Source organism: Schizophyllum commune (assembly GCF_000143185.2).
Source record: "Schizophyllum commune H4-8 unplaced genomic scaffold SCHCOscaffold_3, whole genome shotgun sequence".
Lineage (NCBI taxonomy): Eukaryota > Fungi > Basidiomycota > Agaricomycetes > Agaricales > Schizophyllaceae > Schizophyllum > Schizophyllum commune.
The window spans coordinates 2,637,328-2,651,043 of NW_026089540.1; the positions used below are offsets into that span (position 1 = coordinate 2,637,328).

A 13,716-nucleotide genomic window follows, 5' to 3' on the forward strand; every position below is an offset into this window, starting at 1 on the left:
AAAGGCTTCCACGTGCCATTTCGAGTGCTATTGTTATCCGATATGGCAAGTCATTCAATCTTGTCCACCTCCTGTTCAAGTTGACATGCTCTTCCGTGGGACCTTCGTCCATTTCCCAAGCCTTGACTCTCTAGAAATACTGCGCGACCACGTCCTGCGTAAGCCTCAGCCCATTGACAGCTTCCTGAATCCGTCTTGCCAGTCTAATGCGGTACTCACTTCACGATATCAGAGGTCAACGAGGAAGGCTTCATCGCATACATAGGGCATGCGGCCCATGAACAGTCCCTCAGGCTGTTGCACTCTCAGAAAGACCAGCTTGTCAACCTCAAAGACGGCGAATTTCTGCTCCCCGCCTTCAATGACCTGTCAGTAGCCCTTTTAGATGTGATAGTGTTCTAACGCCTGATAAGCGTTCTCAAAGACACCTTCACGCCCCACAGTATCTATACGCCGGCAATGGCTTGGACCTCCCACTCATGGAATGGCTCGACAAGTACACATACAAGGCCGAGGAACGCCTGGACGCTGACCCGAAGCTCGCCCGCGCTGTATACAAGCGCCTAACACAGCGTCTCATTGAATGCGGGACAGGCGCAGCGTTGTTGTTTGGCACGATAAAGGCGGAGACCAAGTCAGCTACGTGGCTGTAAGTAATGCGATACACGAGCTAACAATGCCCACGCCCAGCATTATCCTCGCACAAGCGATGCGCGAAGCGGGCTTGCGGGCCTTCGTAGGCAAGCTCTCCATGGACATCTCCTCACGCAAGACATACGTCGAGGCATCCTCCGACGAAGCCCTCGCCGCCGCGCGCGGGTTCATCGACCGATGCGAGGATATCAACAAGGAAGGGACGGGTCCAAATGTCGCCCCGGTCATTACGCCCCGCTTCGTGCCGACGTGTTCTCCGGTGCTGCTAGATGGGCTCGGCGCGCTGGCGAAAGAGCGCGAGGTTCGAGTGCAGAGCCATCTTGCCGAGGCGCACGACCAGGTCGAGTGGGTGCGGGCTGAGCGGGGCATGGAGGATATCGAAGTGTTCGATAAGGTAACAAACGCGTACATCAAGATGCGTCCGCTGACGTGCCTTTTTAGCATGGCTTATTGACCTCACGAACCGTCCAGGCTCACTGCACGTTCCTCGACCCGCCGGACCTGGATTTGCTGCAGGCGCGCGGCTCAGCCGTCGCCCATTGCCCGCTCAGCAACGCATACTTCTCCGCGCGCCCATTCCGCCTGCGCGAGGCCCTTAACCGCGGTGTGAAGATCGGCCTGGGCAGCGACGTCGCGGGCGGGTACGCGCTTGACCTCATGCACGCCATGCGGCAGGCCGTCATCGTGTCCCGCATGCGTGAGGGTGAGCGCATCATCCAGCAGCAAGACAAGCAAGCCGAAGCTCAAGACCCCAACCTGGCCATCAATTGGAAAGAAGCGTTATACCTCGCGACGCGCGGAGGAGCCATCGCGCTCGACCTGCCGCAGGGCACGGGCTCGTTCGTCGTGGGCGCGCCGTTCGATGTTCAACGAAGTGAGTGGTATTCCAATTATGCGGGCCTAAGGTAGATCTTGATATTGCGTAGTACGGCTATATGACGGGGATAGTGGAGTGGGCGTCGGAGCACTCGACTTCTTCGACCTCGAGCTGGATCCGGCGGCGCCGCGCTTCCTTTCAGAGGAGATGATCGAGAAGTGGTGGTGCCTGGGCGACGCGAGGAATAGGGTAGCCATGTATGTGCAAGGGAGGTCCCTGGTAGCATAGACAAAGAGGCGGAATGCGCCCGCCATTGCTATGGGGATAGCTCCTCTGCCTCTAGCTGCTCCCACGAAGGTAGACAGCATTTGAGGGGTAGCTCTTTCCATAGCTGCTCGCGGTGCTCCTGCACCTCCTGCTGGAACCTCCGCTTGCAGGACGTACATGTCGAGCTGTCCTCGGAGAACTCGGTCACGGCTTGCTTCATGTAGTGGAAAGGGCCGGTTCGCATCGTCCATGAGCGCGATAATCGCGATGCGAGCCTGTTTAGCGCACGTTGACAGACGGTCGATTGGCGGCAGTCTGGCGCTACCGTGTGTTGCGAGCAGAAACGGCGGACGAAGTCTAGGATGATGTCAATCCGGAACTGCAGGATGAGTGCGTACTCCTTGTAGTGGAAGAACTCCGCCGAGGGCTTCGACGGGTGCTCGGCGACCGCCGCGAGCTTTGGGTGCTCTCCGGACATGATGTCGTCGAGGCGGTAGAGTGAGAGGAAGTACAGCGCTGAGGGCAGAACGATGCGCACGTTGACTTCGTGACAGAGGTTGAGGACAAGAAGTGGGTGCGCGTAGGGGTACGAGATGTTGTCGACGATCGGAGCGTGGAGGGCCGTCTCGACCATATCGTCGTGACCCTTCAGTGTGGTGGCCCAGGTTTGGACCAGATGTCGAATGGCGCTAAAGCGCAGGTGCCCGATGAAGTACTTTGTCGCGAGACGAAGTATGCCTGCCAGGTAGAGGAAGTCGGCGACAGAGTCGTTGCCGAAGTGTCTACCGGGGAACATGAGCGCGCGCGTTTGGATGTGGGTGTGCAGAACACGTACGGGCCGTCGTACAACGCCTTGATCAGATGGCCCAGCTCGAGCGGCAAGTCGTGCATGACGACGACCTGGCAACCGTCCAGCATTTCAGCTTCGTACTGCGCCGGCGGGAAGGCGAACATATCTTGAAAGACTTCGGAATGTCGAGCGAGGACGCCTCGGTGGACTTTGAACAGGGTGGGCGTGTCGTGAGTTGCTAGGATAAGGTTGCCGTCCTCGAAATATGGCTGCACGATGTTTTGAGCTGTGGTCCATCTCAAGCTATTCACCACGTACCTCCCCCTTCGTGAAGATCCCACTGAGAAGACGCGATTCAACATCGGACATGGCGTTGGGAGATACACGTGAGCGCGTCGCTGTTCGTGCGTGCAATTTCGTTCTTCTGTCTCGGTAGATGTAAGGCACCAAGGCAGTCCTTGACGCAAAGAGGGTGCCAGTAGCTCGTAAATGGCAAAAGACGGGGAGGATGTCGAGGATGATGGTGGTTGCGGATAAGCCGACAAGAACAATGGACGCATCTGTTTGTGTCCATATCTGGCATCACTACTTCCTCGGTGCGTCATTAACCATAGAAGCATCAATCAGAATGTTGTGATATACAGACCCTACATAGTGAGTCATGGAGGTTACAATTGGGTATTCTGAGTGTCTATCCTGACCCTTGGTCTTCGGATGCTCGCCATGCATACGATATAGCGTGCGCAATTTCAACGGCATTCGTCGCCTCGAGTCGGGATGGCGGTTACATCAGCTCGACCTACATTTCGAGATCAGAATGATCCCGCTTTGAAGGCAAGATTCGACTCACGTAGTTGCTCGGGAATATACCCTTGCGTCCTTTCGCATCAAAGCCTGAAGACGAGGCTCAGTACTATGCAGCGACAAAGGCCCGGAATCCCAGTTACCTTCCCACCATCCGTCACCGTAGTTCTGACCGCCGGATGGTCCGCTAGAGAGCTCGTAAAGCTCGCCGTCCTCGAGCGGAAGCTCGTCCGAGCCGCCAGCCTGATAATCGTAGATGGCTCGGACTGAGCAACGCATGAGATACAGACCGTAGTGGCGAAGCAAGGGCAAAATTCACTGACCATATTTGCCGGACCCGTAATGCTGCTGAGCGGCAGGCGTCGCCACCTCCTCCTCCTCGGCCGCCTCGATATAAGAAGCCGGCACAAGGCCCGACTTCCCGCTCCCATCCGCAACCTTGACCCATCCAGACCCATCATCCGGCTCTACGACGCTAACCAAGGTCCCCTCTGTCAGGTCATAAGCAAGGAACGAACGTACCATCGCCAAACACTAGCACTTACCCCTCACAGCCAACTCAAACTCCGAGGAGGGCGTGAAGTCGAACACGACGCGCGCGGTGGGGTACGACTCCTCGTACGTCTCTTCCGTCCGCACGAATGAAGACGGAGACTCGGGTGGTGGCACTGATAGTGATAGATGACATCGCTATGAGTGCGCGACAGGCCATATTAGGGCGAATACGTACTCTTGCTCGCCCGCGATGCCACACTGGTGCGCGATGAGGCGCTGGCCTGGGACGACGACGTCGGGGAGCGACCCAGGGTGGATTGCCGGGCGCCTTTGGACCCGGAACAGTCCGAGGGTACCTGTGTCGCAGATGAGCGTATGTCAGGCTAAGCCGGCCAACAATCATACCTTCAATTCGCACTTAGCGTGTACCGACAAGCCGCACGCCTTGCACGTCTTCCCTTGCTTGCTAAGACCCCAAATAGACGACTGCAATTCGGGAATCAGTGAGAAGGGATGACGACAACAGAAGAGTGCTCTATACCCACCTTGCAATAGCCGCACTGAGTTGGAATAGAGAATGACGAGCTCTTGAACGTGTGAGGTTGCATAGCGCCAGTATCGTCTGCCCGCGTCATTAACTTCGACGACACAGAGTTATGTCACACACGTACTCCCGACGGCGGCGACAATTGTGTCCACCTCAGTATTAAGGATCGCCTGCGATGTCGAGAAGAACACGAGCTGATGATAGGCCTCCAAGTAATTCTGAAATGAGAGCGAGGTTTAACAAGACGTAACAAATGCACACTCAAAGAAAGATGAGGACAAAGATAGAGAGAGGGATGCTGAGACGCATATGAAGAGGAAACACGTACATCAGATATATCATCGATATTACCCAGCGAATGATCAGCGCTATACGCGCCGACCAGGTCGCGCAGTTTCTGCGCCTCCCGGCGCTTCGCGTCCACGACCGCGTCCACCTCCGCCAGCTTGCCGCGGCTGCGCACGAGCTTGTTCTGCAGGTATATCTTGGGCTGCTCCTCCACGCTCATCTCGTCCTGCCAAACCCATGTGAGCTCAAAGACCCATGCGAGCGCTAACCGCGACACCCCACGCCGGTACCGAGCGCCCATCACGCGCGGGGCGTGTCTGCAGCTTTACAGGCGCACTACTTACCGTGTCGTAATAGTTCGTGCACGGCTCGAACTTGAAGTCAGGTGGCGCCGCGAAGGGCCGGATATTATACTCGATGAAGAGCTGCTGGTCCGCGCCTGTGTCCACTGCATTGAACGCGGCCTCGACGGCGCCCACGCGGCCCTTGAGCGTGTCGAGGTGCGCCGATTCGAGCGCCTGCGCGTGCAGCAGTATCTTGGAGAAGCGCTGCACCAGGCGCGTTAGCAGCCCTTCTGTTGGGGAGTGAGCCGAGGGTGCTGGGCGCCTGTCGAGCGGTGGACCTACGGAAGACCTGTGGAAGTTGATTAGCGGTGAATGGGATGACGATGAGCGGCGAAGGGGGGTGCGTTTGGTGGAGACTCACGTCTTCGAGGCTGGGCAGATCTTCTTCGAAGAATTTGGCCTTTGCTCTGTTGGCCACGGCGGTTGCGATCAGGTAATTGCTGGGCAGCGTTAGCGTTTGGGGTGGTGTCAATATATCTAGCCGCCCCTACTTCTTGCTGTTCAGCATGTCCACGCGCTGCTGGTCCGCTTGTCGTGCGGCCCGCTCTGCATGCTTGTCGTCTTGTGCACGACCCTGCAGTCACATCAGTTTTGCTTCCTCCAATGCCAATAATCATAGTTCACCTGCTTCTGCCTGTGAACGTCGACTTCCCCGCATTCTTCGTCGTACTTCGATAACAATGAGAACGAGAAACACCCCGGTAACGCGATCTCATACCTTGTTCTTGTTCTAAGACAACACAGCGATGAGCGAGCGTCAACTAGTCTTGTACCTTCATTCTTACCTTGATCCTGTCGTTGTAGGTGCGGTCTCTGTCAGCCAAAAGTTTCTGGTAAAACGCCATTTCCTGTTGGGTTCCAATGAGAATCAGTGGCGTACTGAATGGGAGGAGCCAGTCTTACCTTCTTCATGCTCTCCTCGTTCTTGCGCTCAAGGCCCTTGAGCACCTCAATGACCTGCGTGGACACCGCGTCTGCGATGTTGACATGATCCTGCGCGGCATCCGTCAACGACTTGATGAGAGCATCGTAAGCCGTGTTCAGCGTGCTTCATCCGGCAGGCGTTAGAGGCTGATCTCCGTCATGCGGTCGATGAGGGCTATACCTTTGGCGCATCGTTCGCTCATCCCAGGCCTTGGTGGGATCATCCCCGATGACAACAGCTGTCTCCGTTTTGGCCTTCTTGTCCGCGGCTTTCTTCGTGAGGACCTGCAGCTTTGCGGCATAGTCACGCTCGAGTGCGACACGTTCCTTGTATAGTTCGCGAACCTAGCAGGGTGGCGTGTTAGGCCACGATCCAGGTGATATCTGTCGTCCTCACATCGTCCACGAGTATCAGGTGCGAATTAAACAATCCCGATATCCGCTCGACTTGGTCCTGAGTTGTGGGTGTAAGTCACGGGATGTCGAACATTATCGGAGACGGATCTCAACTGGAAGAGACTGTCCGAAGCTCGCCATCCTTGCTCAGTAGACACACAATTATCTCGTTACTGTTCCTCTTGGTCTCGATGCCCAAGGTGAGGCCACAAACTCGAGGCTGGTTGGCAGTTGGAGGACGGCGGCGTCGAGCGCACAGCCCCGGCGATGCGATTGGTTGCCGTGCGAGGTCCGGCCTTGGGCACGTGATTTGCATGCCCCTTGCCTAATCGGGAAGGTATTCGTCACCGAATCGAACGCTCTCCAACCCTCATTTTTTCCGCCTCAAAGCAACCTCCGATTTTTCCACTTGTCATCTGAGGATGGGGCTCTTACGACAGAAATTCCTCGACTCTGACATGCGCCAAGTGGACCGAGAGCGTTTGGCAAGGATCACATCGTGTGTTCAACGAGGCGAAATTTTACTGAAAGCCGACCTCGCCGTCGGGATTCGGTGTGAATTCGGGTACGGCAGCGGTAGGCGGCGCGGCATCGAAGGTCAGCGAAGGGCTGGTGGTAGCGCTGGACGAGCGTGCTATACGAGCGAGAGCAATATGCAGCATTGCGAGCGAGCCTTCGTCTCTTCCCTTCTCTTCCCCGCAATTGCTCATAACCTCCTTGGCTGCGCCTACAATGAAAATTCTCATCGGTGAGGCCTCTGTGCGCTCATCGTCCACATGGACTCGCAGGTACCCAAGCTCCGCTCGTTCCCGCAAGCGCCGCATCTTGTCAGAATTGTACCCTCATTCGCAGAAATGCCCTCTACCCTGCTCGACATGCCGACCTCTGTATGTCGTGCAACAAGGCGTGAGTCATTTATGATTCATTTCCGTCCGCCTTGTGTGCGCCGCGAGTTATTGACGAATGCCGTCCGCAGTTTTTCTTACGCAACCAATTGCATGGTTCAATTGACATCTGCTGAGGATGCCACCAGAATGCCGCTCCTCGCCCCCCTTCCAGCTTTGCAGTCAGGCAATTTTACGCCATCTCACGAGCACGCTCGTCCTTGAGCGCTTCTCCGGTCGTACACCCACCGACGAGGCCCGGAGCCTTGGCCTCCCGTGGGCCCTCAGCGTCTAGCATACTCTACGACGTGGTAGGCCTCGGCTATTGACCACTCCGAGTAAGCATTTAGGACCACCCTTTGCAATACTTTAAAGGGTACTGAAAACTTATAGCCAAGTCAGGTCCGGGCAGTAGCCGCGTGCTACCACGCCGCCACCCGAGACAAGATCGGGACGGAATCTACGCGCTTATTCTGTTTCCGTGTCACAGAATCACGTCTATTCCGCGTTGTCTTCGGCAGGGCGGTGCACCTTTACTGCACACTGTCACTCTCGAGCCGCGGATGTGAACGCGCCACCCCCTGATTAGATGTGATAAGATCACATGGGGGGCCTCGGATTCACCACCACCTTCATCCCTTTCGGGCAACACGCGGGCGAAAGCAAGGTCAATATGCGCTCCGGACATATTCGGGCGTTCCTAAAGCCCCCCAGGCGCGCAGCTCCCACCACCCACCGGTCACACTCAATTTTCGGTCCCGCGCGGAACGTACCTTATTCCTCTCTTGCACCCCCGGATGCCCCTCCATGCGGTCTGTCGCCCTTTGTCCCCCAAGCCAATACCTCATTCCGCGCTCAAGGCCCGGGCCTTCTGTGACGATCTGCATCTCGGAGTCCGCCTCGGAGCACGCCCGCACCCTCTTTTCGCGCGCGGTCCCCCAGATCTCGACGAATGCAGCCTTGCTGGCGGTGGCTGTTCGTCGCCAGGGGTCATTACTTCTGCGTGGCCTCGCGCTTAGCGCGCGGTACGTTAAAATTTAATCGGAATGCCGTTCGCGTATAAAAGGGTGGGCGAACAGGCCAGTCTACCTCGCCGAGTTGCCTCCCACTCCCGCACCCCTACCACCTGCTGTTCGCCCGGTTCTCGCAGATCATCCTCTCGACTCTTAATCTCGACTCTATCTTCTGCACTTCACACATTACCCCGGCGACAACAATGGCCATGACCCGCGCTATCCTCTTCCTCGTCTCCTTCTTCGCCTTCCTGGCGGTCTCCTTCGGCGCTCCCATCGCGGAGGCGTCCGAGGTCGACAAGCGCATCGTGCACCACAAGGGCAGGGTGAGTATCTTGTCTGAAACCGCTATCCCTCGTCGTACTAACAATCCCCTCAGCTCACCTGGTACACCCCGGGTCTGGGTAACTGCGGCAACTACGACACCGAGAGCGACATGGTCATCGCCATCTCGAAGGACCGCTATGAGTACGTTCATCTCCGCCTTTGTTCCCCTGCATCAGCGCTAACATGCATTCCAGCAACAACAACGGCGGCAACTGCAACCAATGGATCAAGATCAAGAACACCGCCAACGGCAAGATGGCCACCGGGCAGGTCCGCGACAGCTGCCCCGGCTGCGGCTACGACGACCTTGGTACGTGTTCCCGCCTTCTAGCTTCTTACGCTCGGCGCTTACCCTCTCGCAGACCTCTCGCCCGCCCTCTTCCAGGCGCTCGGCAGCCTCGACGACGGCGTTCTCCAGTCCTCGTGGCACTTCCTCAACTAAGCGCGTCCGCGCGCTCGCCGGCCCACAACCTGACCGCTCGCGCCCGGTGCGCAGGCGCCGCGGTACTGCGCCGGTGCCCACTCGTTCACGCGATGCCCCCCGCTCGCTCGTTTGACCTCTGGGCATCCACCTCCGACAACCTATAGAATTTGTATCAAAGAAGAAATGGTCCTGGGTCTCTGGTGGGCCCCTGTTGTATCGATATCTCATGCTGTCCTCTCCCTCTGACCGGCGTCATCTACCTCTTACGGGCTGTCCTTTACCTTATACGAGCTGTCCTTTACTTATATGGTTTCCTTATCCCGTGTACTTCCTTATACTTCGCGTTGTACGTACGGGCGGCGGCTTCGACAGCCGCTGGGCAGTTTTACGCACATATCGATGACCGGCACGTCGAGATGTCAATGGGCTCATACATAACATAGAGTATGCTGTATTCGTTTGGGTCTTACGTGTATCAAAAAGTCTTTCGTCTTCATTCCGGCGCGATCGTGTCTTCACTTGCAAGTTCGGTCTAATCGCGACCCGTCCTTTGCGCGATTACGAGCCAGGCTCGTCGCTTGAGGGCTCGCGGACAGCTCTTGGACTGCATCTATCATGTCGAAGACTGATGGGGAGGATAGGGAGGAGCCTAGTGCTCGAGGTCGCGGGGTCGGCAGGCAGGCAGCGCTGAGGCGGCAGGCGCGAGGGCGGCGGCTTCGACTTGCGCGTGCCCAACGCGCGCGAGCGTGAGTTGCGTGGGAATCCACGTGACAAACGCCCTCAGGCGCCTACAACTTATTCGCCAAATGCTCGGGGGTGGAGCCTACTGCGCTATAGGCTTCTACTGCAGCAGTCGCAAGCGTAGTCCTCTCCTTAACACACTCTGTACCTGCATCTCTGCAAATACGAACAGGGTAAACAAGTACAGGCGCTTGGAAGTAGCAGAACTCGATTCGTCCCCGCCAAGGGTGACTGCTTGCAGTGCGGCAACGGCGAGATGATCAACACCGGCACCTTCCAAAACTAGATGCATTGCATTCCGAATCGTCCTACTAGTACTATACATGAAGTGGTTAAGTGTTCTTGGTTAGCTATGGAGACCAGACAAATGTCACTGGGTCGTAGATGATATGCCTAGTCGTAAAACATGACGATGCGCGTGGTTAGTACGCGCATACACTAATGGTGTTGTAGATGAGTTATCGTAGATGGGTGGACATGCGGACGTTAGTCCGGAGAGAGCAAAGCGGTTCCACGAAGGAAACAACGTATGCCGTGCAAGAAAGCAACGTAGGCCCACGCAGTGAAGGGGGGGCTACATTGCGGGCAAGCAACGAGCTTGCGGAGAAAAGTAACATGAGCTCGTGCATGAAGCAACGTAGGCTCGGCGCCTATTCATTGCGGATAGTAGATTGTCGATGGGAGAGCGTGTGTCGTGAGCGCATAACAATCGACTTGTCCTCGTTAGAAGACAAGGGCGAACAGGATGGTCGCAGCGCACAGCGAGGACGCCGTGGACGTGCTACCGGGCAACATTCGCAACGCGCCATTGGAGGGCTCGGAGTCCGCTGCCGCGGAGGTTCCACTCGCATTGGCAGAACTTGAGGACTCTGAAGACGACGAAGATGCGGCGGAGGACGCTGAGGTTGACGAGGGCGAGGAAGACTCGGTCGTCGTAACGTCGGACTGGGTGACAGTCTCGGCGGTGGTGGCTTGGGCAACTGACGTCTCCGTCACGATAGTGCCGGAGGGAATGTTCGCAGCAGAGGAGAGCGACTTCGTGCCAGTGATGGGGATGGGCGTCGAGATGATGCTCGTCAGAGCAGTGACTTCGTCCGATGCAGTCGTCTCCCTGGCCTCATTCGCGGTCGTAGTGGGCGCAACAGACGAGCTGCCGGGCGAGAAACCACCAGTGATCGTGAACTTGGGACTCGAGTTGCCGGAGTCACCGAAGACTGATAATCTGTCAGTATACGTCCAGGACCACATACAAAAGCACCACTCACGAACGATGATATAGTCCGAGCGCTCCTCCACATCCGGTACCGTGACGTTGTACGACCCCAGCGTGATGGAGAAGCCCTGCGCCAGTGGGTTATCTGCAAGCTTCGATCAGCCACCTGATGCAGTATGCATGCGCTGGCAAGGCCCCATGGGAGCGTGCAGGCGGGCAGTACGCACCATACTGAAGGTGCATGCTATCCTCGGTCTGGTACCCCAGCACAATCTTCCCCTCCTTGTTCGTTATCTGCGACTCAGGAGGCAGGTCCGACGTATCCCTGCGCAGGACGTTTAACATACTGCACGACCTTCAACACAGCTCGGACCACGCACCAAGTGACCGTCACCGTCTCCCCAACGTTCCATGTCGTCGACGCATTCGGGGACGTGATGGGAGGCGCGACGACGTCGCGTCCCGTGAGTTGAACCGCCGCGAGTGGCGCCATGAGCATGGGCGCCGCGCGAACGCTCACGACGAGCGCAGAGACGGCCGAAAGAACAGTCGTGAAGGCGTACATGGTGAGGAAACGTCGTAAGATGGGAACAACGACGTGGACTGACGAACGCGGGAGGCAAGCCGTCGAGCGATTCCCATGTCCGCGGCCACTTTATATTGATTGACGGAGCCCCACGTGCTGATGTCAATTAAGGGCCCCGGCCCGCAGCACTTCCCACGGTTGAACTTCGTCGGCGTGCACGCAGAAGTATGGCACAATGACAAATTGGGAGGCGTACAGGGACATTGAAAGTGATTTGAGACTGATACAGACGAGGGTATTATTATGACAGTATCGGTAGAGTAGAAAGTCCGTACTAGGTAGCGAGAAGTCCATGGTACAGCGTGAAGTCCGAACGTGGCATGCAACAGAAGATTATGGTAGGGGAGTGTCCGTATGGCACCGAGAGTCGTTGATATTGTACAGGGACTTATGTGTGGATCTTGAACTTGGGGCTCCAGTTACCCGAGTCGCCCATCACTGTCAGAGAGTAAGTTTCAATGGAATAGGCATAGAGATGGTAACGCACAAACAAGCTGGTAGTCGCTGCCAGGAGCGACGGAGGGCACCTTGACAACTTGGTGACCCTTGAGGATGTCGAAGTTCTCAGCGAGAGGATGACCTGGAGGATTGTAAGTTAGGTGCTTCTAATAGTGGTAGATATTGGCACTCACCGAGGTCGATCTTGCCGGCGTGACGTAGGTAGATATACCCCACCTTGTTGGTGATACGCTCAGGAGGGGAAGAAGCATCCCTAGCGACGCGTCAACGATGAACCACGCGCGGTCGGAGGGGCAACATACCAGGTCACATTGTGATATTCGCTGTGAAGAGCGTCAGAAGCGAGGATGGAGCAGAATAACACGGTGTACTCACCCGACTTTCCAGACAGTCTTTGCATGGGGGTACGTGATAGGGGGAACATAGACTTCCGCGGGTGCGGCAAGGCACACGGAGGTTAACGAGAACAGAGCGAGGACGAGGGAGAACAGCGTGGCGAGCATAGCGTTCATGATGACGGCGGGAAGAGAAAAGTGCGGAGGAAGTATGCACAGAAGCGTCGACTCGGAGAAGAAGAGAAGATGAGAGGGGGGATACTGAGGAAGAACAGCGATACGCGCCTGCTTTTATACGAAGGACTAGTACGAAAATAAACGGGGATTCGGAACGCGATGCCCGTTCATCTCGGCAGCACTTCAGGGGCTGGGCAAGGACGCGCAAGCTCAAGCTTCACTCCCAGCCCATCGAGCAGCCACAACGCGCCGCGAGGACAGCATGACGCGACGCGTCCGCGCCCCTCGCGGTCGTGTGGCCAGCTGCCGCCGGTAAAGCACGGTGGGATTTGCGCGAAGGCGCCGCACGCAGAGGCTGCACACCTCCATGTCTGTCCAAATGTCAGGCCCCGAGGACAGGCTGAAGACAGAGGAAGAAGCGCACGGGAGGGCTAGCCCGCGCGCTGCTCTCCGCGCGGCAGAGCGCGGGTATTATGCGCGGGCAAGGCGTCAGGCGTGCGGATGGAAGGCAGGGAGGGCGGTGGTGTGAAGATCCCTAGGCGTATTGGGTGAATGGCGATGCGACTCTTGCTCGGCAGCTCCGTCTCGTGGGACGCATCCCCGCATTCCCCGATAGCAGATGGAGGCACATCTGTGCTGCTGACGCTGATTCTGGCCTCGATCGGAGGTGCGCACGCAAGGTGCGTTGGGTTCTACAGACATGTTTGTCGTATACGCCTGGGAGGACAGATAGCTACCAGTGCTAGTGACGGTAGGAACAAACGGAAGACCTCTTTCCGGACGGCCTAGAAAATCCCGAACCAGACTATGTGTGAGCTAGCGCAGAACAGTGAAATTTTTCATACAAAGGTAGTCAGGGAACTTTCTTCTCCGAAGACCAAGGGCCTCTGCGACAGATGCGCGAGGGAAGAGCGGAGGAGACCCGGGCGACTTGACCTGTGACTTGCGGCCTCGGTGGCAATGGGAGCAGCTATACGCGCGTGCGGCTGACAGCAAATGTACAGGCGCGGCGCGTAACTTGAGCAGGGTATCGCGGAAGTTACAGGCGGCTGGCAGCCACTGCTCCATGGAAAGCCCTGCGAGTCTACCAAGAAAATCTATGGGCGATTTCGAGGCAACATTCCAGGGACAGCGATACGACGAATAGACCTAAGTCACAGCCCTGGTGAGCGCTAAGGTGCGGTTAAGACTCTCGACACCTCGAGGAGATTCAGATGGTAGCAGGAGATCA

General features: G+C 57.0%; 6 protein-coding genes across 6 annotated transcripts; 2 read left to right on the forward strand and 4 right to left on the reverse strand.

The window, feature by feature from the left end:
• Positions 1–68: 68 nt before the first annotated feature.
• On the forward strand, positions 69–2,040 carry SCHCODRAFT_02533549 (Metallo-dependent hydrolase). The gene is made up of 6 exons (XM_003033943.2): positions 69–158; positions 233–368; positions 425–634; positions 691–1,048; positions 1,096–1,528; positions 1,581–2,040. Exons 1-6 carry the CDS (start codon positions 86–88, stop codon positions 1,757–1,759), a joined length of 1,389 nt encoding a protein of 462 aa, XP_003033989.1. The 5' UTR covers positions 69–85; the 3' UTR covers positions 1,760–2,040.
• On the reverse strand, positions 1,788–7,072 carry SCHCODRAFT_02491675 (uncharacterized protein; the record flags this gene model as incomplete). The annotated part of the gene is made up of 21 exons (XM_050342951.1): positions 1,788–2,520; positions 2,574–2,797; positions 2,847–2,868; positions 3,332–3,422; positions 3,476–3,598; positions 3,656–3,823; positions 3,878–4,000; positions 4,063–4,183; positions 4,233–4,313; positions 4,373–4,449; positions 4,499–4,592; positions 4,703–4,888; positions 5,007–5,236; positions 5,364–5,446; positions 5,498–5,580; positions 5,631–5,675; positions 5,792–5,854; positions 5,910–6,054; positions 6,112–6,275; positions 6,328–6,384; positions 6,863–7,072. 21 exons carry the CDS (start codon positions 7,070–7,072, stop codon positions 1,788–1,790), a joined length of 3,123 nt encoding a protein of 1,040 aa, XP_050201800.1.
• Positions 7,073–8,288: 1,216 nt separating this feature from the next.
• On the forward strand, positions 8,289–9,450 carry SCHCODRAFT_02616224 (Non-catalytic module family EXPN protein). The gene is made up of 4 exons (XM_003033944.2): positions 8,289–8,549; positions 8,603–8,691; positions 8,745–8,860; positions 8,913–9,450. The coding sequence occupies exons 1-4, from the start codon at positions 8,427–8,429 to the stop codon at positions 8,990–8,992; spliced, it is 408 nt and encodes a 135-aa protein (XP_003033990.1). The 5' UTR covers positions 8,289–8,426; the 3' UTR covers positions 8,993–9,450.
• Positions 9,451–9,989: 539 nt separating this feature from the next.
• On the reverse strand, positions 9,990–11,843 carry SCHCODRAFT_02616228 (uncharacterized protein). The gene is made up of 5 exons (XM_050344744.1): positions 11,790–11,843; positions 11,309–11,734; positions 11,156–11,253; positions 10,981–11,073; positions 9,990–10,929 (listed from the first exon to the last, which is right to left on the reverse strand). The coding sequence occupies exons 2-5, from the start codon at positions 11,491–11,493 to the stop codon at positions 10,439–10,441; spliced, it is 867 nt and encodes a 288-aa protein (XP_050201801.1). The 5' UTR covers positions 11,494–11,734; positions 11,790–11,843; the 3' UTR covers positions 9,990–10,438.
• A 59-nt stretch (positions 11,844–11,902) lies between these two features.
• Positions 11,903–12,485, reverse strand: SCHCODRAFT_02664679 (uncharacterized protein; the record flags this gene model as incomplete). The annotated part of the gene is made up of 4 exons (XM_050346535.1): positions 11,903–11,952; positions 12,002–12,094; positions 12,147–12,226; positions 12,349–12,485. The coding sequence occupies 4 exons, from the start codon at positions 12,483–12,485 to the stop codon at positions 11,903–11,905; spliced, it is 360 nt and encodes a 119-aa protein (XP_050201802.1).
• A 297-nt stretch (positions 12,486–12,782) lies between these two features.
• On the reverse strand, positions 12,783–13,700 carry SCHCODRAFT_02616233 (uncharacterized protein). Its single transcript, XM_050344745.1, has 3 exons — positions 13,331–13,700; positions 12,910–13,270; positions 12,783–12,856 (listed from the first exon to the last, which is right to left on the reverse strand). The coding sequence occupies exons 1-2, from the start codon at positions 13,551–13,553 to the stop codon at positions 12,975–12,977; spliced, it is 519 nt and encodes a 172-aa protein (XP_050201803.1). The 5' UTR covers positions 13,554–13,700; the 3' UTR covers positions 12,783–12,856; positions 12,910–12,974.
• Positions 13,701–13,716: the final 16 nt, after the last annotated feature.

Coding starts and splice junctions, on each gene's coding strand:
- SCHCODRAFT_02533549 (XM_003033943.2), top strand. CDS start 86: ATGCTCTTCCGTGGGACCTTCGTCCATTTCCCAAGCCTTGACTCTCTA. Junction 369..424: donor CTCCCCGCCTTCAATGACCT/GTCAGTAGCCCT, acceptor GCGTTCTCAAAG/ACACCTTCACGCCCCACAGT. Junction 635..690: donor ACGATAAAGGCGGAGACCAA/GTCAGCTACGTG, acceptor GCCCACGCCCAG/CATTATCCTCGCACAAGCGA.
- SCHCODRAFT_02616224 (XM_003033944.2), top strand. CDS start 8,427: ATGGCCATGACCCGCGCTATCCTCTTCCTCGTCTCCTTCTTCGCCTTC. Junction 8,692..8,744: donor ATCTCGAAGGACCGCTATGA/GTACGTTCATCT, acceptor CATGCATTCCAG/CAACAACAACGGCGGCAACT. Junction 8,861..8,912: donor CTGCGGCTACGACGACCTTG/GTACGTGTTCCC, acceptor ACCCTCTCGCAG/ACCTCTCGCCCGCCCTCTTC.
- SCHCODRAFT_02616228 (XM_050344744.1), bottom strand. CDS start 11,493: ATGTACGCCTTCACGACTGTTCTTTCGGCCGTCTCTGCGCTCGTCGTG. Junction 11,074..11,155: donor TAGCATGCACCTTCAGTATG/GTGCGTACTGCC, acceptor CGAAGCTTGCAG/ATAACCCACTGGCGCAGGGC. Junction 10,930..10,980: donor CTCGGACTATATCATCGTTC/GTGAGTGGTGCT, acceptor ACAGATTATCAG/TCTTCGGTGACTCCGGCAAC.
- SCHCODRAFT_02616233 (XM_050344745.1), bottom strand. CDS start 13,553: ATGGAGCAGTGGCTGCCAGCCGCCTGTAACTTCCGCGATACCCTGCTC. Junction 13,271..13,330: donor AAAGTTCCCTGACTACCTTT/GTATGAAAAATT, acceptor GGGATTTTCTAG/GCCGTCCGGAAAGAGGTCTT.